This window comes from Aquarana catesbeiana, linkage group LG10 (genome assembly GCF_042186555.1).
Source record: "Aquarana catesbeiana isolate 2022-GZ linkage group LG10, ASM4218655v1, whole genome shotgun sequence".
Taxonomy (NCBI): domain Eukaryota; kingdom Metazoa; phylum Chordata; class Amphibia; order Anura; family Ranidae; genus Aquarana; species Aquarana catesbeiana.
In genome coordinates this window covers 108,172,581-108,198,904 of record NC_133333.1, presented here as the reverse complement: position 1 = coordinate 108,198,904, position 26,324 = coordinate 108,172,581, and the positions used below count along the sequence as shown (strand labels likewise).

The 26,324-nt window shown below is 42.6% G+C and overlaps 1 protein-coding gene across 1 annotated transcript; it reads right to left on the bottom strand.

The window, feature by feature from the left end:
- Nucleotides 1-340: 340 nt before the first annotated feature.
- LOC141110054 (uncharacterized) lies at nt 341-20,481 on the bottom strand. The gene is made up of 6 exons (XM_073601286.1): nt 20,365-20,481; nt 20,138-20,278; nt 6,317-6,455; nt 5,786-5,973; nt 2,056-2,181; nt 341-1,116 (listed from the first exon to the last, which is right to left on the bottom strand). Exons 1-6 carry the CDS (start codon nt 20,404-20,406, stop codon nt 853-855), a joined length of 900 nt encoding a protein of 299 aa, XP_073457387.1. The 5' UTR covers nt 20,407-20,481; the 3' UTR covers nt 341-852.
- Nucleotides 20,482-26,324: the final 5,843 nt, after the last annotated feature.

Sequence of the window (26,324 nt, the reverse complement as noted above, 5' to 3'; positions counted from 1 at the left end):
TCATATCTATGCATGAAAAAGCTTCAGGTAACTCATATGTGCACTGCTTTACCCGATAAAAGATTTGCAATGCAGTTAAAGCGGAGTTCCACACAAAAATGGCATGTCATTTTTTTGGGGGGGGGGACAGATACCCTCTTTTTAGAGGGTCCCAGCTCCCACTTCCTCCTGGCGCACCGCAGCACCGGAAGGGAGATCACCTCTTGCCCCTCCCTCTCGGCAATGCGCAGTGGGTGCCCGGCTGTGGAGCCAGAGCTGGGCGCCCACAGTTACAATGCCAGCGCCACAGAAAGGAGGGGGAGATGAGCAGGGCTTCCTTCCCCCACATCGCTGGACCCTGGGACAGGTAAGTGTCTGATTATTAAAAGTCAGCAGCTGCTGTATTTGTAGCTGCTGACTTTTAATTTTTTTTTTTTTTTAAGCAGAACTCCGCTTTAAGCCAGTCTTGGTATCGAAGCCTCCCTGCCAGACAACACAATCAGGCAACACAGTCTTTGGTCTCCTTGCAGCGAAGCAACACATTCTCTTCCAAGACCTGCCCAGTATGTGATGGAACAATGAAAGAGCAGAATCACTGATGTAATCTCTGTGCTCTCTCCTGGTGTAAGCATGGTCCTAGTGTTAGACTGACATCATTAAACAAAGGAATAAAGCTCTGAGTGGCTCAGAGTGGCGACCCTTATGTTCTTAGTCTGAATATTGCTGTTAAAGAGATTTGCTATCAAGACAGATTCATGTTTTTATGTGCTTCTATACAATAATAAATTTAAGGAATTTATTAATCACATAACTTAATAAATTGCATTTTCAATAATATGGTGCGTGGTGAAGAGCTTTAATAATAGAGTGTCATCAAATTTGGTCTATGCATATCAAGTTTGCTGCAGCAGCTGGTGTGGGATTACTATCTGGGAACATCGGAGTAGTTGGCATACCTGATACAGGAGGCTGTCTCTCTGTCAGTGATGTAGACTTTTTACTTCCTTCCATGGCTTCCATTAGGTGTTTCAACATAGGAATCAACATTTGACCAATATGTCTGTGGTCTTTCCTGCTCACATCCCAGTATGATCTTTGTAGGTTGGTATAATGAGGTGATGTCCCTAACAAATATGACTAAAACAAAAATTACTTTATTGCAAATGATAACCTTCCACTATTGTTTTGTTTCTTTCCTTTAGATTCGTTAATTTTGTTATTTAATTTAGTTAAATGCAATTCAATTCGTATTCAGGTTTCTTATTTGGAATTCGTATTCGGAATTAGTTTTGTCTTTTTTTGAATTCTCTTCGAATTTACAGATTTTTTGTTTCGAAGCGTTCAAACTGATAAATTACGAATAGGTCGAAACGAAAATGTTACATATATTTTTTTGATTCAAATGCGGAAAAGTGAACAAACAAAAGAAAAATCTGCACCAAATGATTACAATGACTCTTTAAATCACCTTTGGCTTAACAAAAACAGCATTATTTTGATTTGGTACTCTAATACCACACACAGTCTTTGATTTCAGAAATATGTTTACAATTCGAAATCAAATGGAATTTGATGTAAAATTCGATTCAAATTTCAATTAGAATTTAGAAAATTCGGACGAATTTCGTCTAGTTATTTGGAGCATTCGGTAAACTTCGTTCATACTGTAATTTGCGTATTCGGATATATCCAAATCTCTAACTACCAAAAAAATCATCCGAATATCAATTTGGAATGAAACAAACCGCACATGTCTACCTTCCACTGAGTATATCATTTAACTAAACATAGCTGAAAAAATGTTTCTCTTCTATTTGATAGGTCTGAAATGTATTTTCAATGGAACTTCAATGTCATTGGTAATACACTCTCGTATAGTAAATGGTCTCAATTGCATCAAATGTAAAGCACATACATTCATATCAAAGCTGCTTGCTTTGGATAAGTGATGTTGTATACATAAAATGAAAGCTCCAAGCAGTAAACTCAAGAATAAATGACCTTCATGACATAATAATTACTTTTTACATAATCTAACCACTAAAATGTTTAGTAGTTTCTATAAATGGTCCATACCTTAGCCAGAAGCCCTTGAATTTTATTCTGTTCCCTCATATATTCCAGCCTACAATAGGCAGAGTCTACTCCTGACAGTGTTTTCTTGATGTGATCTTCAAACTCATCAATGTATTTCATCATGATCTGCATGAACACAATTAAACCATTATATGTATTAAAGCTAAATGTATGCTTGGGTTTAGAAGTACACAAAGTAAAAAAAAAAAAAAAAAAATAGAAGCTAAAACTTGTGTAGTAAATATATCATTTATGCACTCCCTGCCCCTGGCTGTTGGCTTGGAAGCCCCAGAAGGAGGAAGTGGAGAGAGAAAGAAAGTCTCAGCCACATGTCCTGTCCATGCTCCTAAATCCTGTACCAGGAGAGACTAGGGAGGGACTAAAGCACAGAGTAAATCAGCTGACCGTGAGTTCCAGTGCTACATGATAGTTCCTGGCAGTGAGAGGCCCATTGCAGGCTGATTTCTCATAACCCCTCCCAAAAGAGGGCTACATTTGTATTTCTTATCACTTTATTAAGGCATCTATGTACCTATCAATTTTTACCAGAAAAAAGCAAAATGCGCACTATTGTTTTTGGTCTGTACTATGTGTACAAACAACTATACTATACTATTGTACTATTTTGGGGCAGTTTTCCTTTGATAATAAAAAAAATCAGGAGATATCCATTACCATTTATCACCAAATGAAAGCCCAATTTGTCCTGAAAAAATGTAGTATACTTAAACTGGATGCACAAAGTAGTTGTGATGATATGTACAGTTTTACTAACACATGTCAAAGTTGCAAAATTGTGCTTAGGCATTAAGATTTGTTTTACTTTTAGGTGCAAAGGTGTTAAAAGGGGCAGTGGGCTGAATACGGTAGAATAGCTCATCTACTGAGGGCAGAGTACTGAGGGTAATAAATTCTAGAGAAAAGATTATAGAACATTGTCACTTAAATAATTTTATGACAGAAATGGGCGACTTAAAAGTGATATTAAGCCCAAAAACAAAAATGTATTATATTGCAGCTTACCAATCCTTAAATCATAGTAAATGCCACTTTTTTAAATTTATTGAGCTCCCAGGAGTGGTTAGCCATAATGTGGTAATATGCACCACATATTAGCACATTATGGCAGACTTACCTGTCAAGCGATGCCCTCCAGCCCTCCGCTGTTAATGCTCCTGCTGGTTATGGGTGCTTCCATCTTCTCCTGGTCTTCCTTCTGGGTTGAGTCTGTGCATGTGTGTTTTCTTTTCTTAATTTTTTTTAGCTTGGTTATTTTATCTGTTTTCAATCAGTTTGTGGCAGTCCCCGCTCAACAGAAGTCGTTCATTTGATCAATCTTAGTCAAAGGGACATGGTACAGCCACTGATCAGTGTATTTTGACAGCTTAAGGTGCTGCTGTCAGAATACAATGTGCCGAGGGGGAAATCCTCCATCCACCTCATTTGTGTGGATGGAGGAATCTGTCTTAATTTTTTTCTGTTCATCCCATTGGCTAACTCTGACAGTGTATGGCCAGATTTAATTTGGTATTTCTCAACTTTTTTAATAGGCTAAGCTGTCAAGCAAATGTGCAGTTAGAGGGTTGAGACAAATCATTTAACACTGACAGAGGTGCTTACAATCGTCAAATTGTATTCACTGGTGTAAAGCCTTTATCCCACAAGTTAAAAAAAAAAAAAATGTTGCTGTAGCTGCCTAAAGAGTCTTAAAGTGGAGTTCCGCCCAAAAGTGGAACTTCCACTCATCAGATTCCTCCCCCCCTCCGGTGACACAGTTGGCACCTTTCAGGGGGGAGGGGGGTACCGATACCTGTATATTACAGGTATCTGTACCCACTTCCGGCATAGATAGCCGCAGAATCTGCGGTTATTTACGCCACTTCCTGCTCCCTCCCCGCTGCCTGCTGGGAAACACACGGGTCCCAGAGGCAACAGGGACCATCCGTATTGCACTGCGCGACTCGCGCATGCGCAGTAGGGAACCGGGAAGTGAAGCCGCACGGCTTCACTTCCTGATTCCCTTACCGAAGATGGAGGCGGCAGCACCCGAGGACGGAGAGACGCTTCGGCCTCGGGTGCCGACATCGCGGGCTCCCCGGACAGGTAACTGTCCATGTTTTAAAAGTCAGCAGCTGCAGTATTTGTAGCTGCTGACTTTTAAAAAAAAATTTTTCGGCGGCGCTCCGCTTTAACTTGAGTTCAGTAATTTGCTAGTCAAGTCCATCAAAATAGATTGGTGCATCAAACACTACCCTCTCTCCAGACTGACAATGCTGCTGTCCAAAGGTGTCTCCATTGTTCCTCCATCCAGAGTGGAGATACCATAAGCCAGGACGCATGTTACTAGCAGGATCACTAGGTGGAAATAAAGAAAATGACTAAAAAAAATAAAAAATGCAGGCACTACATTTAATCACTTCAGCCCCGGAAGGATTTACCCACTTCCTGACTAGGTAATTTTTTGCAATATGGCACTGCGTCACTTTAACTGACAATTGCACGGTCGTGCGACGTTGTACGCAAACAAAATTTATATCCTTTTTTCCCACAAATAGAGCTTTCTTTTGGTGGTATTTGATCACCTCTGCGGTTTTTATTTTTTGCACTATAAACAAAAAAAGACAGACAATTTTGAAAAAAAAAATTTTTTTTTTAACTTTTTTGCTATAATAAAAATCCCCCCCCCCCCAAAAAAAAAAGTCTTCATCAGTTTAGGCCAATATGTATTCTTCTACATATTTTTGGTAAAAAAAATCGCAATAAGCGTATATTGATTGGTTTTCGCAAAAGTTATAGCGTCTACAAAATAGGGGATAGATTTATGCCATTTTTATTAATAATTTATTTTTTACTAGTAATGGGGGTGACATCACGGCCACTGGACATGCGCATAGGCTCTGGCGCCATGCCGTGGGCATGTGCACGTGCCTCCAACAGCTCTTATAGCGGCCAACATACACCTATGGCGGTTTGGCAACAGGTTAAGCATTGGTAAGCAGCAATGTTATATTATGTTTTTGTTTGGGTTTATTACAACTATAAACATTTTGGATATACCGAGCTGCAAAAAAGAATTGTAGCTTTTTTGCCAGAGAACAGATGGGGCCCTGTTCAAATTAAAGGATAAGTTCACCTTTGTAAAAATATAATAAATGCACATCTTTTTGCAGGTAAGAAAATGTGCATGCATTATTTTTTTACTATGAGCCTGCAAAGCATTGCTCCCACAATCAGCGGATCGTTTGTGCAATGCAGGGTTCTTTGCAGACAGTCTGTATTAGTTGTCTGTTCGTACCTCCTATGGGCAGGCAGTTACACATTGACAGGAAGAATCAATGAACTAGCTAGAGCACTTAACAGCGTTCTAATAGTCCACTGGAAATTACACAATACGACAGCCTCAAAGGATGTCGGTACTTGTAGCTTTCGCTTTCATAGAACCTTGTGAATGAATGATGTGGCCGGGCAGGCTGATTCTTAAATTGTGACAGCAAGCAGGTGGGAGAAGATCCCCTGCTCACTGTCAAAATAGGGGATCGGGAATGGGGTGCAGGGGCTGCTGAATCTGTAATATGTTACATGTTACACCAGGAATATGGGTGTAACATGTAACATGTTATGAACCATAAACTTATCCTTTAAATTCTTAAACAGCTGAGGGTCCTGTGTAGCTCAAAAAACACTGCAGTAATGCAGTCTGAAAATCAGTATCTGTGTTAATATCACTTACAGTGGTTTGCCTTGCTTTAACTACAGCTTCACTAGCTTGTTCTCTACTCTTCATCCACTCCCTCAATTGGCTGATCTGTCTCTCAGACTCCTGCTCAATTTTCTTAGCGAATTCCATTAATTTTTCTGTTGTTTTCTTAATAACCAGTGAAAATATTTGCTGTTGTTCCTTCTCTTCAGTGTTGCCTTCTGCCAAAAAAAGAGAAAATAGACACTTTTTGACAGTTTTGCATACAAGATCCCAAAAGTAAAATGTTGGAAGATGAATAGTGTTCAACCCTGACATAAACAACTGTTTTCACTAAACCTCTCAATATCTTTATAAACCAAGGCTATCATCCATAAATAGCTAATGATTAGATTCACAGATCCACATATACACCCAAGGCCAAGTTGTAGTTAGTAGTTACCTATAATCCACAAAATAAACACCCTAAAAACAGTCAAGAACTTGCAACCCACACTTCATAGGGAAAATAAGCTGAAACTCATGTATAGAAGCCCTAGTTCTAACAAAGTGATACTCACTTACCTCCAATTGGCAGCTGACACATCTTGATAAGTAAGCTGTTTAGGTTGGAGCATGCTCTTCTCTGGACTTCTCTCAAAGAATCTTCTTCCAAAGACTGGCACAATTCGTCCATTAATGCTATTCTTTCTTTAAGCTTGATCTAAATAAAAAATATAATTTGCAGAAAAAAATAAACATACAATACTCCACATATTTGAAAAAAATCCAGTCTTTCATGAAAATAAATAAACCGGAATAAAAAAGAAACACTTTTAATTATATTAAAGAATGGTCATAGAGGTGACTCTAGATGGCATATCTGCTTTTCAGACCATACAAAAATGGGCCCAGGACTAGAACATCTCTGCACCTTTCCCACCTCTGCATCATTTACATTAATATGCCTGTGGTTGGGGGGGAGTAGATGAGTGACATTTTCTCCATGTCCCCCCTCGTTGGGAGCCAAGTAAGGCTCACACAAGAGACCTGGGGTGGGTTCTTCTGGACTACATTAGGCACTTGGGTTAGGGTCACTGCCGTACACATGGGGTACCTTTACTTGAACAGACAACTGAAATCTAGTAAACTTTTAGGAGGGATACGCAGAGCAATGCCCTCTCCACCTGACCAGCGTGTCTCTGCTACCTCACTCCCAGTAACAAAATAGAGCCCTGCCATGCATCTAGCGCTGACTCCATGCGGGCACTCACTTAACTCTTCCTCTCCTGTACCTGTGCACCAGCTGATGACCTCTATGGCGCTGATCTGCTCCCGTTGCTATGGGAGATGGACCTGCTCATGAAAAGAGAGCGGGCAACAACTTCTGCATCTGTCATGTACACTTATGACAGAGTGCTGGAGAAACCTTTGTTACCCTTGGTAACCACTTGTATCTTCACCCTGCATTAACCCTAATGCAGCATACACACGATCGGACATTCTGACAACAAAACCGTGGATTTTTTTCAGACGGATGTGGGCTTAAACTTGTTTTGCATACACACGGTCACACAAATGTTGTCGGAAATTCCAATCGTCAGGAACACGGTGACGTACAATAAGTACAACGGGACTATAAAAAGGAATTTCAATAGCCAGTGCGCCACCCTTTGAGCTCCTTCTGCTAATCTTGTGTTTATCTCGTGTTAGTAGAAGTTTGGTGAGAGACGATTCGTGCTTTTCAGCCTCGTGCTTTTCAGTTCATTACTGCTTTTCAGTTTCTGCTTGTGGGTTCGTATCTGTTCTTCAGTGCGTATTGTCAGTTTGTTACTGTCTTTCAGCGCGTTCTATTTATTAGTTCATATCTGTCTTGCAGTGCATTCTTGTCCGCTCGTTTCTGATTTTCAGCTCGTTCTTCTCAGGTCCTTTCTGATTTTCAGTGCGTTCTGTTATTCGTTCTGACCAGCCAACCGTTTTCTAGCCATGTTGCCCATACGTACTCGTCGTAGAGTTTGTGCTGTGCAAGGGCTTGGTGCTGGAGTCCTTGCTTTGATCCAAGTCGAGTCCATGAACAGGGCGAGGAGGAGTTCATGGACGAAGAATTGGTTGCTCCAGCATAATTCTCAGGAATTATCTCCAGATGACGGACCTCGTTTTTCACCATCTGTTGGCTTTGCTGTCCCCTTATGTTATGAAGCAGGAAACCTGCATGCGGCAAGCTATCACTCCTGAGCAAAGGCTCGTCGCCACCTTGCGGTACTTGGCAACGGGGAGAAGTCTGCAGGACATCAAGTTCTCGACTGGCATCTCTCCCCAGGCTCTGGGAATCATTATTCCAGAGACCTGTTCTGTCATTATTCAGGTCCTGCAGAAGGACTATATTAAGGTAAGTTTTCTCCTTTAACATCACATTCTATGTATTTAATGTTTGCTAATGTATTGTATTTATTTCATCATTTCATAATTACCATGATTGTAACATGCTGTGAATGTCCTCTTTGTCCTCACGCATGCTGTAAGCTTTTAAAGTTCCTTTTTTTGTCCTTCATGCATATTTGCCTTCAGTAACCTCCCCAGCATGCTATCCTGAGCCCATACACCTAGCCTAGTCACTTAACAATGTATTTTGTGCTTACCCTAAACACCCCCTAAAGTGTGGCCAAATGTTATTTTTGTCTTTAAATGCATGCAGAGTGCAAGAGGCTTTTTTTGGGGAGGGGGGCAAAACTCATTTGGAACCCTCCCTCCCCCCCAACCGCTAAGTCAACCGATACCAATACACTATCTGCTGACTTTGCCAAACCCATACACACTATACCTACCTCTTTTGTGGTCAGATTTATGGATACATTTACTAAAGTATGTAGTGCAAGGGCCTGCCTGAATACTTTCAAATGGTACTGTTTAAAGTTTTGTTCTCCTATTAACTTAATAGGTAATTGCAGAATGTAAAAATGTGCTTCAATTTGGATAGTGTGTATTCATATTTTTGTATTATGACACTTCTTACCTGTCCAGTGGGCTGCCAATAGTGTAAGTAAAAAGTAACACACATTATTTATGCATTCAGCTCTCAATGAAGTAGAGAGGTTTAACAGTCCAAAACATCTACCCCCCCCACCCTATAATTTTTACAATGGGCCATCAGAGGGGGTGAGGAATTTGATAAGTGGACCTTATACTTTTGTCTTTAAATACACAATTCAAGAAATGTTATACTTATGTTGGCCAAGAATGTTTGTGTCGAATCTGCTTGCAATGCTTTGTGCAGAAGTACTCATTATTTTTTTTTTCTTATTTGACTCCATAGTTTCCTTCAAACACACAGGAATGGCAGACTATGTCTTCCCAGTTTGCCAGCATTGGGACTTCCCCAACTGCAGAGGGGCAATAGATGGGAAGCATGTCCACATAGTCCCACCCCCCAACTCGGGGTCATACTATTACAACTATAAGGGGTTTAATAGCATTGTGATGTTGGCAGTGGTGTTTGTGACATACGAGTTCCTGTATGTGGACGTGGGGAAAAATGGACGGATGTCGGATGGTGGAGTCATCACCCACATGGAGTTTTTCAGACGTCTCCCGAATGACGACTTGGACTTGCCACCTCCGGAATACAATGTGGTTGGTCTCCCATTTGTGTTCGTCGCTGATGAAGCGTTTGGGCTGGGTGACCATGTGATGTGGCCCTGAGGACCCTCATCCCAGACCAGAGGGTTTTTAATTACCAGCTGGCCACAGCCAGAAGAGTGGTGGAGAATGCATTTGAAATAATGGCCAGCCGGTTCCACCTATTTCTCACAGCAATCAACATGGCGGAATATAAACTGAATAATATTGTCCTTGCCTGCTGCATACTCCATAATTATTTAAGGAAAAAAGCAACAAACTATGTGGCTTCAGTTGGGACTGAGGCCGGCTTTCCTGATCCAACAACCCTGATGGCACTTGAAGCTGGCCGTCCTGGCTTGCCCTCCCAAAGTGCCCGCAAAGTAAGACAAAAGTACCTAGAGTACTTTGTGGGTAGGGGGGCCATTGATATGCCAGACAATGTGTGAAACATTTAAAAAAAATTTTTTTGGTATAAACTGAACTCGTATTTTATTTGATTTACTGCTTGTGTTTTAGCTGTCTCCTAAGTTCTACAATGGCCTTTTCTTTTTGGCCATTTTCTTCAATAGTGCAAACGTAATTTATTTGATACATGAGGTGATAATCTCTTCTTCAGCTAACTATTATGTTGTGGGTCTGCTACACACACACATTGTTTTTGTTGTTAATGTATGTAATGCATTAATGAAAAAAATAATCATCTTTTTCAGCTCCATGAATTAATTGCTTTGAGTCCCTAAAATGGCCTGATTGGGGCACATTTTAGAGCACAGTGGGGGTTATTTACTAAAGGAAAATCCACTTTGCATTACAAGTGCATTTGAAAGTGCACAGAAAATGCAAAGTAATGCAAAGTGGATTTGCCTTTAGTAAATACCCCCATTGTCACTGTAACTACAACAACTTACTCCAAAAACTGGTATTGAGCATTGAAAGAAGAAACCACACATTGTTGAGTATAAAACATTTTACTCCGTGCACATTCACATGAGCGTTATAAAAGGGTTTTTTAACAAACCAATATTTTTGTTGTATAACATTTATGTTTGACAGTAGAAATAGTCTTTTTTGGTTAAACAGGCATTTTTAAAATCATAACATACACAACTCAAAAACTTACAAAGTTCAACTTTGATAAATTGAAGGCAATATGTGACATTAGTATTTCAAAACTGTGTTGATTAGGGATGAGCCGAACACCCCCCGGTTCAGTTCACACCAGAACCTGCGAACGGACGGAAAATTCGTGCTCATTTTAAAGGCTAATTTGCATGGTATTGTCCTAAAAAGGGTCCTGCCCAGGGGACATGTATCAATGCAAAAAAACTTTTAAAAACGGCAGCAGTGATTTTAATGATGCTTAAAGTTAAAAAAAAAAAAGTGAAATATTCCTTTAAATATGGTACCTGGGGTGTGTCTATAGTATGCCTGTAAAGTGGCGCGTGTTTCCCGTGCTTAGAACAGTCCCTGCGCAAAATGTCATTTTGAAAGGAAAAAAAGTCATTTAAAACTGCTTGCGGCTTTAATGTAATGTCGGGTCCTGGCAATATGGATGAAAATCAGTGAGACAAATAGCATGGGTACCCCCCAGTCCATTACCAGGCCCTTTGGGTCTTGTATGGATATTAAGGGGAACCCTGCACCCAAATTAAAAAAAGGAAAGGTGTGGGGCCACCAGGCCCTATATACTCTGGACAGCAGTATACAGGCGGTGCAAACAAGACAGGGACTGTAGGTTTGTTGTTAAGTAGAATCTGTTTGTAATTTTGAACTGGTACATTTTTAACGTGTTTAGCTCCAGTCAAAAAATCTATTTTAAGCTTTTTGGAAAACATAGGGAAGGGTTATCACCCCTGTGACATATGTTTTGCTGTCTGTGCTCCTCTTCAGAAGATTTCACCTCATTTTTTGTCCCAATGCAAATGTTTTTTGAAAATTTGTGTTTTTTTGTGAAACAAGGATTGGTGATAAAGCATCAGTGGAAAGGAGAAACGTTTTTCCCATATTAACTCTTACAGGAGAGAATTTCCCTTCCTAGGGGTAGATTTCATCTCACTTCCTGTTGTCTCCTTCCGTTTGCAAGTAGGAGTCGTTTGTAAGTTGGATGTTTGAAAGTAGGGGCCTGCCCTATATACTCAGTAGAAATTTGAGCCTTATGTGTTGTTGTGGCCACAACACTGTAAGCCCTCACAGGGCCCTGCTGTGAAATATTAGATCAAGAATTGTAATTACATGCCCCTGTTGAACAGGGGCAGAAAAATTGGGCCTTTGGTGGTGGTGGTGCTAGTGCCACAACACTGTAAGTCCTCACTCGCTCTTGGTGGGTGCAGAAACGGGCCCTGCTGTGAAATATTAGATTAAGAATTGTAATTACATGCCCCTGTTGAACAGGGGCTGAAAAATTGGGCCTTAGGCACTGGTGTTGGTGCCACAACACTGCAACCCCTCACAGATACTCTAGTTGGAACGCAGGAACGAGCCCTGCTGCAAAGTATTGCATCAAAAATTGTAATTACACGCCCCTGTTAAACAGGGGCTGAAAAATTGGACCTTAGGCACTGGTGGTGGCGCTTAGAACCAAAAATGTTCTTACAAGCTATAAGCGTGATCATTAAGGAGGAAGAGAATAATTACTCAGGATAGTCACTCAGCATCAGCATAGGCAGTCTTTGAAGGGATCTGAGATTTCAAAAAAAATTATTCGGTTACATCAGCATCAGGTGCTTGGTAGCTGGTGGTGATCCAAGACTGATTCATTTTTATGAAGGTCAGTCGATCGACCGAATCGGTGGACAGACGCACCCTGTGATCGGTTACAAAGCCTCCAGCAGCACTGAATGTGCGTTCCGAAAGAACGCTGGATGCAGGACAGGCCAGTAGCTCACTTGCACACTGTGCAAGCTCTGGCCAGTGATCCATCCTCAAGACCCAGTAACCCAGAGGATTTTCGGTGGGAAAGGTGTCCAAATCAGATCTTGCCCCTAGGTATTCCTGCACCATGTAAAACAGACGCTGGCGATGGTTGCTGGAACTGATCATACCTTGGGGCTGCGGACCAAAAAATTGTCTGAACGCATCGGTCAGACGGCCACCTTCTCCACCGCCCCTTCTTTGACTGACCGAAGCCTCAGCAACACGTTGTCCATAAACAGGAGTTTGTAACCTCCCAGTCTCTGAGAACACGTTGCACAGACCTTTCTGCAAGGCCTCTCGAAGATGTTTCATCCTCTGCTCCCTCTGCGATGGCAAGCTAAGGTCTGCAACCCTACTCTTGTAACGTGGATCAAGGAGGGTTGCCAGCCAGTATTGGTCCTTCTCCTTGATACCACGAATACGAGGATCCTTACGCAGGATTTGCAGGATCAGGGAGGCCTTGCAGCGTAGGTTTGCTGAGGCATTCGGTCCGGAGTCCTCTGGGTCACTAAGGACGACATGGTCCGCAGCCACCTCCTCCCAGCCACATACAAGTCCATGTGTTTCTTGGGACTGATCCCTTAAAGACTGCTGCTGATGCTGAGTGCCAGGCTCCACCTCCATACTGACACAATCCTCCTCCTCCTCGTCCTCGTCCTCTTCCTGTGTGATCGGTGGGCACGCAGGAACACTGTCTGGATAAAGGGGGCCTTGAGAGCTAAGGAAGTCCTCCTCTTCCTGCCTCTGTTCTGCCTCAAGTGCCCTGTCCATTATTCCACGCAGCGTGTGCTCCAACAGGTGGACAAGGGGGACAGTGTCACCGATGCATGCACTGTCACTGCTCACCACCCTCGTGGCCTCCTCAAATGGTGACAGGACAGTGCATGCATCCCTGATCATGGCCCACTGGCGTGGGGAAAAAAAAAACAAGCTCCCCTGACCCTGTCCTGGTGCCATAGTCGCACAGGTACTCATTGATGGCCCTCTGCTGCTTGTGCAGCCGCTGCAGCATGGCCAACGTTGAGTTCCACCTGGTGGGCATGCCACAGATTAGGCGGTTCTTGGGCAGGTTAAACTCCTTTTGGAGGTCTGCCAGCCGGGCACTGGCATTATATGACTGGTGGAAATGCACACAGACTTTCCTGGCCTGCCTCAGGACATCCTGTAAGCCCGGCTACCTGCCCAAGAACCGCTGCACCACCAAGTTAAGGACGTGAGCCAAACAGGGCACATGGGTCATTTGTCCCTGTCGGAGGGCAGAGAGGAGGTTGGTGCCATTGTCGCAAACCACCATTCCTGCCTTAAGTTGGCATGGCGTCAACCACCTCTGAACCTGCCCCTGCAGAGCTGACAGAACCTCTGCCCCAGTGTGAGCAGGACGCACTACACTAACTTATAGCTTTAGCTGAACACTGTGCAGAGGTCGCACTACACTAACTTGTAGTTCTACCTGAGCACTGTGAGGAGGACGCACTACACTAACTTGTAGCTTTAGCTGAACACTGTGCAGAGGTCTCACTACACTAACTTGTAGTTTTAGCTGAACACTGTGAGGAGGACGCACTACACTAACTTGTAGCTTTAGCTGAACACTGTGCAGAGGTTGCACTACACTAACTTGTAGTTTTCGCTGAACACTGTGAGGAGGACACACTACACCAACTTGTAGCTTTAGCTGAACACTGTGAGGAGGACGCACTACACCAACTTGTAGGTTTAGCTGAACACTGTGAGGAGGACGCACTACACTAACTTGTAGTTTCAGCTGAACACTGTGAGCAGGATGCACTACACTAACTTGTATTTTTAGCTGAACACTGTGCAGAGGTCTCACTACACTAACTTGTAGCTTTAGCTGAACACTGTGCAGAGGTCGCACTACACTAACTTGTAGTTTTAGCTGAATACTGTGAGCAGGATGCACTACACTAACTTGTAGCTTTAGCTGAACACTGTGCAGAGGTCTCACTACACCAACTTGTAGCTTTAGCTGAACACTGTGCAGAGGTCGCACTGCACCAACTTGTAGTTTTAGCTGAACACTGTGAGCAGGATGCACTACACTAACTTGTAGCTTTAGCTGAACAATGTGCAGAGGTCTCACTACACTAACTTGTAGTTTTAGCTGAACACTGTGAGGAGGATGCACTACACTAACTTATAGCTTTAGCTGAACACTGTGCAGAGGTCGCACTACACTAACTTGTAGTTTTAGCTGAACACTGTGAGGAGGACGCACTACCCTAACTTGTAGCTTTAGCTGAACACTGTGCAGAGGTCACACTAAACTAACTTGTAGCTTTAGCTGAACACTGTGAGGAGGACACACTACACTAACTTGTAGCTTTAGCTGAACACTGTGCAGAGGTCTCACTACACTAACTTGTAGTTTTAGCTGAACACTGTGAGGAGGACGCACAACACTAACTTGTAGCTTTAGCTGAACACTGTGCAGAGGTCGCACTACACTAACTTGTAGTTTTCACTGAACACTGTGAGGAGGACACACTACACCAACTTGTAGCTTTAGCTGAACACTGTGAGTAGGATGCACTACACTAACTTGTAGTTTTAGCTGAACACTGTGAGCAGGACACACTACACTAACTTGTAGCTTTAGTTGAACACTGTGCAGAGGTCTCACTACACTAACTTGTAGCTTTAGCTGAACACTGTGCAGAGGACGCACTACACTAACTTGTAGTTTTAGCTGAACACTGTGAGCAGGACGCACTACACTAACTTGTAGCTTTAGCTGAACACTGTGTAGAGGTCTCACTACACTAAATTGTAGCTTTAGCTGAACACTGTGAGGAGGACGCACTACCCTAACTTGTAGCCTTAGCTGAACACTGTGCACTACACTAACTTGTAGTTTTAGCTAAACACTGTGCAGAGGTCACACTAAACTAACTTGTAGCTTTAACTGAACACTGTGAGGAGGACGCACTACACTAACTGTAAATAGTCTAGCTGCCTGACTGTGGTACTAATAGGATCAAAAGAACACCAGCAATTTTTTCTTCAGGTAGCTGTAAATACTGTAACAAGACAAGTCTGCCTGTCAGTAGGAAGATAACAGGAACGGATCTAGCTAAACTGAATACAGTGTATATATATATATATATATATATATATATATATATATATATATATGCAACACCTGGGATGCATATATATATACACAATACACTGTAAGTGCAGCTAACTCACTGACTGTCCTGCCTAATCTAGCTAACTCAAATGAAATGACACTGTCTCTCCTCTATCTCTCAGCACGCCGGAACACACTACTCAGGGCCGCCATGCAGGTGGCCTTATATAGTGTGGGGCGTGTTCTAAACCCCCTGAGCCATAATTGGCCAAAGCCACCCTGGCTTTGGCCAATTACAGCTCTCTCTACCGACGGCGCTGTGATTGGCCAAGCATGCGGGTCATAGTGCATGCTTGGCCAATCATCAGCCAGCAATGCACTGCGATGCCGCAGTGAATTGTGGGCCGTGACGCGCCACACGAATTTGATGTGAACGGCCCATAACGTTCGCAATTCGGCGAACGATCGAACAGCCGATGTTCGAGTCGAACATGGGTTCGACTCGAACGCGAAGCTCATCCCAAGTGTTGATCTTGCCTTCATCAGATGGGGTGATGTCATCCCTGTAAAAGCCAAATTTTGAAGATGCACACAATTGGGAGTGAAAATGTGGATCTCCCTCCTGATCCCATGCCTAATGTCAACATGTGCTAGCTCCCATCATGGGTGATCAATGGACGTGTTTCGGGGGTGCAACCCCTTCCTCTTATCTACTTTAGTTGCGAGGAAGGGGTTGCACCCACAAAACGTGTACATTGATATCCCGTGATGGCAGATAGCACATGTTGACACACTGTGTGCATCTTCAAAATTTGTCTTTCAAATTACTTTAAAAATTTTGTAAAAATAAAAAATATTAAGACAAACTGTCAACATTTTTGGGTGTTTTAGATTCTGCCTAAAACATCAATGATGTTGTTGAGTCTTTTCTCAACATCATTGATGTTTTCCTTGATCTTTTCTAATTCCAGATTGCACACCATGATCTCCCCAATGAGGATCTGTGCACTTGCACTGTTGAAATGAGTTTCTTCTTCCACAACATCCACATCACCTAAAAATAAGAAAACACACCATGTATTATAAATATGCAGGCATACATCTATTACCTGAAGCTGTGGTCTCAGACACTGACCTGTTGTGGTCACTATTTTGCCCAATTCCTGAACGTCTCTTCCCTACACATCTTATTCATGGTGTGTGGGGATTTCCCCTTCTTTAGGAGGTGTGGGGTTTGTGGTGTCCTCAGATGTCCCGATTCTTTTTTCCCCTATGTGAATAAAAAAAAATGTATACTTAGTACACAGATATTTGAGGCAAGAAATATGAATATGAAACATTGTTTGGAAGTGTTGTACAATTGTCTGTTTTGGCAGAGTTCCAAGCTGAAGACATGATTTTTTCCCTTTCTTTGAGCTGGAATACTTACCTTTTTTGGTAAAGTTTCACACATGGAGACACCCCTAGTATCCACTGGAGCACCTGTGTGGGACACCCTAGTACTCCTGCATCCAGATGTATAAACAGCTGCTGAGTGTCCTCTCCTTACACTGAATCAAGTTTGCATTTCATTCTGGTTAAAAACACATCTAGACAACAATGTACTAAACTTCTTTTAATACAAATAGGCCTGAACAAATTTAGTTAACCTGCATCTGCAAAAAACATTGTATTAGTGGTCGAACGAACAATGTTTACTATGAACGATTACTGTCCCCACGAACCTAAAACTTGCCATTTTAAATGCCATTCTTAAACTGTCCAACAGTAAAGAAAAGCACATGGAGCAGCATGCAAATAATAATAAAATAGGATCACATGACAAATACTTACTATTTTTACAGATCCTTCTGTACTGATCCTGCTCCCTCAATTTAGGGTCTGACCAGCATTTCCTCAATTGCTCCTTGTTTCGTCGTACCCCAAAATTCCTCTGCAGACTTCTCACAACTTTAGTCATGATCTTGGCCTTTCTCACATTTGGGTTTGAGTGCGGTCCATACTTCCCATCATAGTCAGCCCTCTTCAAGATGTCGGCCATCTCCACCATCTCTACAAAGGACATATTTGAGGCCTTAAATCTCCTCCTGGATCGGGACATTTCTGGCTTCGGGCTTTCCTCGTCCTCCTCGTTGCTGCTATTATCACACACCTGTTGTCTCTCCGTCATGTGCTCTCCCACTGCTCCAAAAGAGAAGGGGCGGGGAATATACTAGAAATAAGGTCAGGGGCGGAGTTTCGCGCATGCACAGTGTATCTAAAGCATAACATGCATGCGTCGTACGTACTATCTGTGAGCGGAGGATGGAGTAGCGTAAGCGCCTATCGTGCAAACGAATGTACCATTTTAACTTGGGGCATCAGTGGTTAGTGGCCTATACTGCTTATAGATTGAGGCCTATATTGGGACAAGATTAGGAGAGTTTAGCCTGACATTAGGGTTTGTCTTGTGTTGTGTCTTGCAGAGAAAATGGATACATTTAATGACCATGACTTCCTCCCCAACTTCACTGATAAGTACAGGGAGCTGCCCTGTCTGTGGCAAGTGAAACACCAATTTTATAACAACAAAATAAAGAGGAAGGCAGTGCTGGATCAACTGTTGGAATTGGTGATTTCCACGGCAGACATCAACTATTTGAAGTGCAAAATTGGTGGCCTGAGGAGCACATATAATAGGGAGTGCAAGAAGGTCCAGGATTCCATGAGATCAAGAGCAGCAGCAGATGACGTTTATGTCCCCAGGCTCTGGTACTACGACAGACTGCGGTTTTTGTCAGACCACAGTGAACCCAGGCAATCACTCTCAGCCCTTCCTTCCACACTTCCTTCCACTCTTCCTTCCACCTCAGATGAGGCTTATGACATACAACCTGGGCCTTCCACCCAGGAAGATGTGGAGGAGCCCACTTTGAGCCAGGTATAGCATTGTTCAACATATTTATTGTCAAAAAATTAATGATGTTAACTAGATGTTAATATTGATCACTAATTTCTGTTTTAACAAAGTGGTTTACACATCAATAGACAGTAGTAGCCAAAAATGACTAGGACAAGAATGAAAAATGCTAGGGTCAGAATGATAGTCTTTTCTATTTGTTAACATTCAATTTGCAACAGTCATGAGCTCAAAATTGTGTGTGATTGATGACCAAAAAACTAAAGCTATGTCCCATTTTCATACACAGGAAAGTCTCAGGAGGCGGTGGAAAGTGACAGCCAGGAGGTGGCCGTGGAAAGTGGCAGCAAGGAGGTGGCCATGCCCAGTAGCCTGACTGAATCCCAGGTTCCTCCCCTCTGCCTTCCAACAAAAAGGACCAGGAAGGGGAGGAACCTGGAGGACTCATCAACTAATTTGATTCGGCAGGCTTCTGCGGTCCTCACAACCACCCCTAGTATCCAGGAGTCCTTTGCATGTATGATGGCCAGTAAGATGCAAGTAATGGAGGAGGGCCAACGCCTCATCTGTGAGGAGGTCATATTTCAGGCCCAAAATAGGGGGGAGAGGGGCCAACTCACCAATAAAAGCCACTTCTGTGAGTTGGACCATATGACTTATCCACCACCTCCAGCAACACCTCCAACACCACAGCCACAGCCTGGAAGGAAGCGTGCAAGGAAGTGTTGAGAGTGATGGCCTGGGTTCGGTCTGGTCAGGCAAAAAATGCAGGCTGTTGTAAGACCACAGCCTTGGGACATATATGTCATCTGCTGCTGCTCCCGATCTCTCGTCCTGGGCCCGATTGTGCTCCCTATTAAATGGACTCCTCAGGCTACCAATTTTGCCTATCAAATAATTGATGTCTGCCCTGGGGTACAAAGGCTTCACCAATGTCAACAGTTTATCCAGAGTTGCCTTCCTCTTTATTTTGTTAAGACCCCTAATAAATTTTTTATTTTTTTTTTTGACAAATACTTGGCTATGTGTTTTACTTCAAAAAGGACAGTTTGTTTGTGAGTAGGCAGGTACATTTCAAAAATACAATGTCAAATTAACAAGGGACAACAACACCAACCAACCTCTTTTGAGGTTAAAAAATAAAAGATAATAATGGTGTTGTGGTAACTTGACACACAAAAAAAAAAAAAAAAAAATTTCGGGAGATCTTGAGAAAAAAAAAAAAAGATTATTCAGGAGATCACGAGAAATAATGAGAAATCAATTTGTCAGAACTCTGAATAGCAGCAGCAAAGCAACTTCGATATCATAACTTCTTATATATATATATATATATATATATATATATATACACGAGACTGTCTGTATATTTAGATTAAATACACTGCAGCTAACTGAATAATCTGCCTGCCTGCTCATGATCTAAATGACACTCTCTCCCCGTCCACACCAAAACCACACTACACGGGGCCGACGTGCAGGCAGCCTTATATAGTGTGGGGCGTAGACTTAGTCCCCCTGAGCCTGATGATTAGCGAAAGGCACCCTGCCTTTGCACACATGACATTCATGCCCTGCTGAAGTTTATTGGCAAAAAGCCATAAACAGTACAATGAAATCCAGTAGTGGAACCTTTACACCCAAGTAGCAATATATTGTTGCTGACCAGCTGTTTTGGTTCCTAAGCCTTAAAAAAGTCTACAGATTGAAAACATTTATACCTTTGGTGAGCTGGAATGAAATATTCGTTTAGTCATCCTGGTGCATTTTCCATATATTAGTTTACATAACAATGCCGTATAAATGTCAAACAATATACTGTAAAACCACATATAGCTCTGAAGACCAGTCAAATGATACAGTATGATAGAGTACACAGTACCTTATGTATTTTCCCTTCTCTGGCTACATCAAGAACATAGAGAGCGATAGCGCTTAAATCTTTTAGAAGCTCTTCTTCCTTTGTACGTTGACCTTGCCAAAATCTCTCTCTCATAACCAACTCATTCTGTAGGGCTTCCAACTAAAACACTCAGACATTTATTTTGTTAGAATTCAGTTGACTATGCCAGTGTTCAGTCAGTCACAATTTTCATTCTATAAACTTACCGGATAAGCATCTTTATTTTTCAATGGCCCAATGAGTTGCATAACTGGAGTTATAATTCCTGTCACCAGGCTAGTTTGGACACCTACTACTGTACAACGGCTCCCTGTGATTGGATCAATTGCTCTGGCTCCAATTTTAATTGGAATAAGTCCTTATAGAAATAAAATATTTAAGGTGAATACTGTACTGTACTGTTTAACAAACACAGCATTTGGAATGCAAAATGCCCTCCTAAACCAAGGTGCTTTCTGCAACAACCTGAGGGGCTTTTAAGTATATCTGAACCCAATAACAAACATGTAATGTACAGTATTGTAGCTTATCAATCCTCAGATGTGGTGACTTCATTAGGTTAATTTTTTAGGCTAAGTACATTTTCGCAAGTACAGAAAAATACATGTTCTAGAAAGACAGTGTTCTTGCAACTTCATGTTCATTAAACTGCACTCCTAAGACCCCATTCACACAGGGGCGACACGACTTGCAGGTCGCCTCAGCGAGGTGACCTGCAAACGACTGCCCAGGCGACTTGCAAAACGACTTCTGTATAGAAGTCTATGCAAGTCGCCCCAAGTCGCCCCCGAAGTCGTACAGGAGCCTTTTTCTAAGTCGGAGCGACTTGCGTCGCTCCCCTTAGAACGGTTCCATAGCACAGAACAGGAGGCGACTTGTCAGGCGACTAGGTCGCCTGACAAGTCGTCCCTGTGTGAATGGGCTCTCAATGATGTTATTTGCTTTCACAGCTACTTCCTGTAAACTATAACAACTCCTCTCTATGTAATGGAGACAAGCAGAGGGGAAGATGTTTGCATTACAAGTTAGGCAAACAACATAGATTGACAACGCACTTTTTTAGAGATACAATGGTGAGCATTGTCACTCTAGGTCACTGTCTCAATCACCAGGTGAAAATAAAGGAAATAATAAATATATTACATTTTTGTTTTTAGGCTTAGATACGCTATACTTTTTACCATTTCCAGATTTCAGATATTGGGGTTTTGGCACAAAAAAATAGCAGAAACAGATATAATGGCAGGATCAACTGGTAATACAACTTTGTTACAAGGAGCACTCAGAAAGCTATAAACTGGTGTGTTAATGCTATTGACATACTGCACCATGTATGCAATTTTTTATTTTGACCATGGTTAAGCTTTAAATAATGACCCACTGGCATAATTTTAACCCTAGCAGTTCACATAGCTGTTATGGAGCTTGGGGAAGGAGGGGGCCCCATTAGAAGGGTTGTTAAGGAAAACTAAACTTTGACGTTTTCTTTATAGAAGGACTAAAGTAAAAGCTCAGGATCAACTTTGCTCTTCACAGATTACCCTTTGTGTGTAGGCAGATGAGGGCAATTTGTTTGAGACACCACTGCTTTTCCTGAGGAGCAATGGTGCCACTCCATTGGCCAGTTCCACAATCCTGTGATAAAAAAATCACTACCTTCTCTACTCTTAGTAGTAAACAAACCTGTCACATGATTGCTACTTATTACTGGTGCAAAAAAGAGCCTGACATATAACTAATGTGTTCTCTGCCATGGTCTACAGATACCATCTCCAGAGAGACTTGTCTATATTTGAGCAGCCACTTTGAGACACATGCAGTGGTGAAGCTAGACATTCTTTCTCCCGGGGCAAAGACTCAGTTCGGTGCCCCCCCTCCCTCCGAAAAGGACAGTGTCAGTAGGGCATGTCATTAGCTCCCGCTGCTGTCAATCAAAGCCAGTGACAAGGGACAGGGGAGAGGGCTGTGTCCTGCTGTCTTTGTCAATGGATGCAGCAGCAGGGCTCAGGTGCAAGCATGCACGTGTGCCCCCATGGGAAGGGGCTTTCCATGTGGGAACTGGACAGAGGGGAGGGGCCAGGAGCGCCATCGGGGGACCTGAATAGAGGAGGTTTGTGGCCGCTCTGTGTGATTTCATTACAGTGCATCCTGAATAATCGAATAGCACATAGAGTCATTTTAAGAATTTTTACAATGATCCACTAAGCATATGTGAGCAAATCTTTAAAGCAGAGTTCCACCCAAAAGGGAAACTTCTGCTTCTCTGATCCCCCCCCTCCAGAGCCACATTTGTCACTTTTGGGGGGGTGGGTACCTGTTTTTGACAGGTACCCTTCCCCACTTCCGGCGGATGTCCCTGCGGTGGAGTATGTCAGAAGTTCGGCCCCCCTCCTCCCCCCGCTGCTGGGACATTCAGAAAGCGCAGTGCACTTCAGGCATGCGCAGTAAATACCTGGCTTTGCTGGGTTCCCTTACTGGCAATGGCAACGGCAGCACCTGAGAACCGATGGAATCATCGGCTGGGGTGCTGACTCCGCTGGACTCCAGGACAGGTAATTGTCCTAACATTAAAAGTCAGCAGCTACAGTATTTGTAGCTGCTGACTTTTAGACCTCTTTCACACTGAGGCAGCTTTCAGGCATTTTAGCGCTAAAAATAGCGCATTTAAAGCACCTGAAAACTGCCTCCCATGCCGCCTGAATGTGAAAGCCTGAGTGCTTTCACACTGGGGCGGTGCGCTTGCAGTACTTTAGAAAAAGTCCTGCCAGCAGCATCTTTGGGGTGGTTTGAGAGCGCTGTATACAGCACTCCCAAAATGCCCCTGCCCATTGGAATGAATGGGCAGCGCTTCCAAAGCACCTGAAAAGCACTTCAGAAGTACCGCAACACGAGTGCTTTTAACCCCTTCTTCGACCGCTAGCAGCTCTTAAAATTGCCACGCTGCCGGCTGAAAAGCACCGCTTAAACAGCACTAAAGCACAGCTAAAATGAGCGGTGGCCCCAGTGTGAAAGTAGCCTTAATTTTTGGAGGGGGAGGGCGGAATTCCTCTTTAACTGAGTAGAAGATGACTGCACTGTACCTGTACTCTGTGTGCTTCAGCAGTATGACATCCGTCTGGGTCAAGTACTGGTATCTTCTGCCGGCTTCTGTCCCCGCCCATTGTTCTACCCACTCGCCTATCAGACTTGTTCCACAGAGCTCAGAAAGTGCTCTAAAACCCCCTCAATGCTGTGTATAGGCTGTGAGCGGCTAGAAGACACAAAAACTGATCAGGGGTGGCATCAGTACAACTCCTCTGCATGTCACAGTACGGAGCAATGGGCCACTACTCCTGTCGGCGGTGGTGCCCCCCCAATGCAGAGCCCGGGGAAGGTGCCCCCCTGCTCCCCCCCAGTTTCAGCCCTGGACACAGGCGTGTTATAAATGGCATATTCTGTGTCACAAAGAGGTCCTAATAGTTGGTAGGTGTTGCAACAGGACCCTGGTGTTAGTTTGGGGCTGAATTTCTGCAAATGGAGTTGGAGATTTGATCAGAATCAATATTGTTCTCAATGCTGAGAAATACAGGCAGATATTTATCCATCATGCCATACCATCAGGGAGGTATGTGATTGGCCCCAAATTTATTCTGCAGCAGGACAATGACCCCAAACATGTAGCCAATGTCATTAAGAATGATCTTCAGTGTAAAGAAGAAGGAGTCCTGGAAGTGATGGTCAAGTCTGTCTGGGATTACACGAAGAGACAGAAGGATTTAAGGCAGCATACACAAGCAATAGATGCTGGTTTAAAGCCAAAGGGTAGTCACACTAAATAAGATTTTTTTTTAAGATCTTTATTTGCTCGCTTTACATTTTTTAAGTTGATAAAAATAAACTATTAAACATATATATTTTAAAGCATTCTTACCCTGTTTTTTTTTTACACCAGCCTACAATATTTGCACAGTACTGTATATATATATATATATATATATATATATATATATATATATATATATTATATGTATATATACAGTGGGGACGGAAAGTATTCAGCCCCCTTAAATTTTTCACTCTTTGTTATATTGCAGCCATTTCCTAAAATCATTTAAGTTCATTTTTTTCCTCATTAATGTACACACAGCACCCCATATTGACAGAAAAACACAGAATTGTTGACATTTTTGCAGATTTATTAAAAAAGAAAAACTGAAATATCACATGATCCTAAGTATTCAGACCCTTGCTTTGACACTCATATATTTAACTCAAGTGCTGTCCATTTCTTCTGATCATCCTTGAGATGGTTCTACACCTTCATTTGAGTCCAGCTGTGTTTGATTATACTGATTGGACTTGATTAGGAAAGCCACACACCTGTCTATATAAGACCTTACAGCTCACAGTGCATGTCAGAGCAAATGAGAATCATGAGGTCAAAGGAACTGCCTGAAGAGCTCAGAGACAGAATTGTGGCAAGGCACAGATCTGGCCAAGGTTACAAAAAATTCTGCTGCACTTAAGGTTCTTAAGAGCACAGTGGCCTCCATAATCCTTAAATGGAAGACGTTTGGGACGACCAGAACCCTTCCTAGAGCTGGCCGTCTGGCCAAACTGAGCTATCGGGGGAGAAGAGCCTTGGTGAGAGAGGTAAAGAAGAACCCAAAGATCACTGTGGCTGAGCTCCAGAGATGCAGTCGGGAGATGGGAGAAAGTTGTAGAAAGTCAACCATCACTGCAGCCCTCCACCAGTCGGGGCTTTATGGCAGAGTGGCCCGACGGAAACCTCTCCTCAGTGCAAGACGCATGAAAGCCCGCATGGAAATTGCTAAAAAACACCTGAAGGACTCCAAGATGGTGAGAAATAAGATTCTTTGGTCTGATGAGACCAATATAGAACTTTTTGGCCTTAATTCTAAGCGGTATGTGTGGAGAAAACCAGGCACTGCTCATCACCTGTCCAATACAGTCCCAACAGTGAAGCATGGTGGTGGCAACATCAAGCTGTGGGGGTGTTTTTCAGCTGCAGGGACAGGACGACTGGTTGCAATTGAGGGAAAGATGAATGCGGCCAAGTACAGGGATATCCTGGATGAAAACCTTCTCCAGAGTGCTCAGGACCTCTCTGGAGAGACCTAAAAATGGCTGTCCACCAACGTTTACCATCCAACCTGACAGAACTGGAGAGGATCTGCAAGGAGGAATGGCAGAGGATCCCCAAATCCAGGTGTGAAAAACCTGTTGCATCTTTCCCAAAAAGACTCATGGCTGTATTAGATCAAAAGTGTACTTCTACTAAATACTGAGCAAAGGATCTGAATGCTTAGGACCATGTGATATTTCAGTTTTTCTTTTTTAATAAATCTGCAAAAATGTCAACAATTCTGTGTTTCTCTGTCAATATGGGGTGTTGTGTGTACATTAATGAGGAAAAAAATGAACTTAAATGATTTTAGCAAATGGCTGCAATATAACAAAGAGTGAAAAATTTAAGGGGGTCTGAATACTTTCCGTCCCCACTGTATATATATATACATATATATATATATATATATATATATATATATATATATATATATATACACATACACACACACACACAGTTGGAGTGCATGTTCTAAACAGTCTTGACAAAGATATAGACATACTGTATGCTTGACTGTGGTTTAGTCTTTTTACCTCGACCATCTGAATCCTCCATTGTTCCTGCCAATGGAATTAAGTGGCCTTTAATATAATCATGCTCAACTCCAAGTATCGGAACCATCAAATCTGAAGGTCCAGGATCTGGGATTTCCATACCAATAACCGCAGGAATCCACAGCTCTGTCTTGTGATACTTTATCATTCCTGAAACATTCAACAAGAAATTAAGTGTAATTCACTAAACAAAATTGCTTTAATGTCAAACTGTAGTGTTTACTGGATTGGTGTTCCATAAAGAAATAAGTTTACTGATTTATACAAAAGTTATGTCATGAAGCTGTTTTGCCCATCCATACAGGGGGCTGCTTTTCTATAGAAATATATAGAATGAGATAAAATCCTCAGGTAGTTATGTCACAGTCTGATTGTATATGAGTGCAGGACTGGTCCGACAGACCGAGTCCGGCGGACAATTCGACCGTGTGTGGGCTTCATCGGACCTGCAGCTGACTTTTTCGGTCAAAAATCTGACGGACTT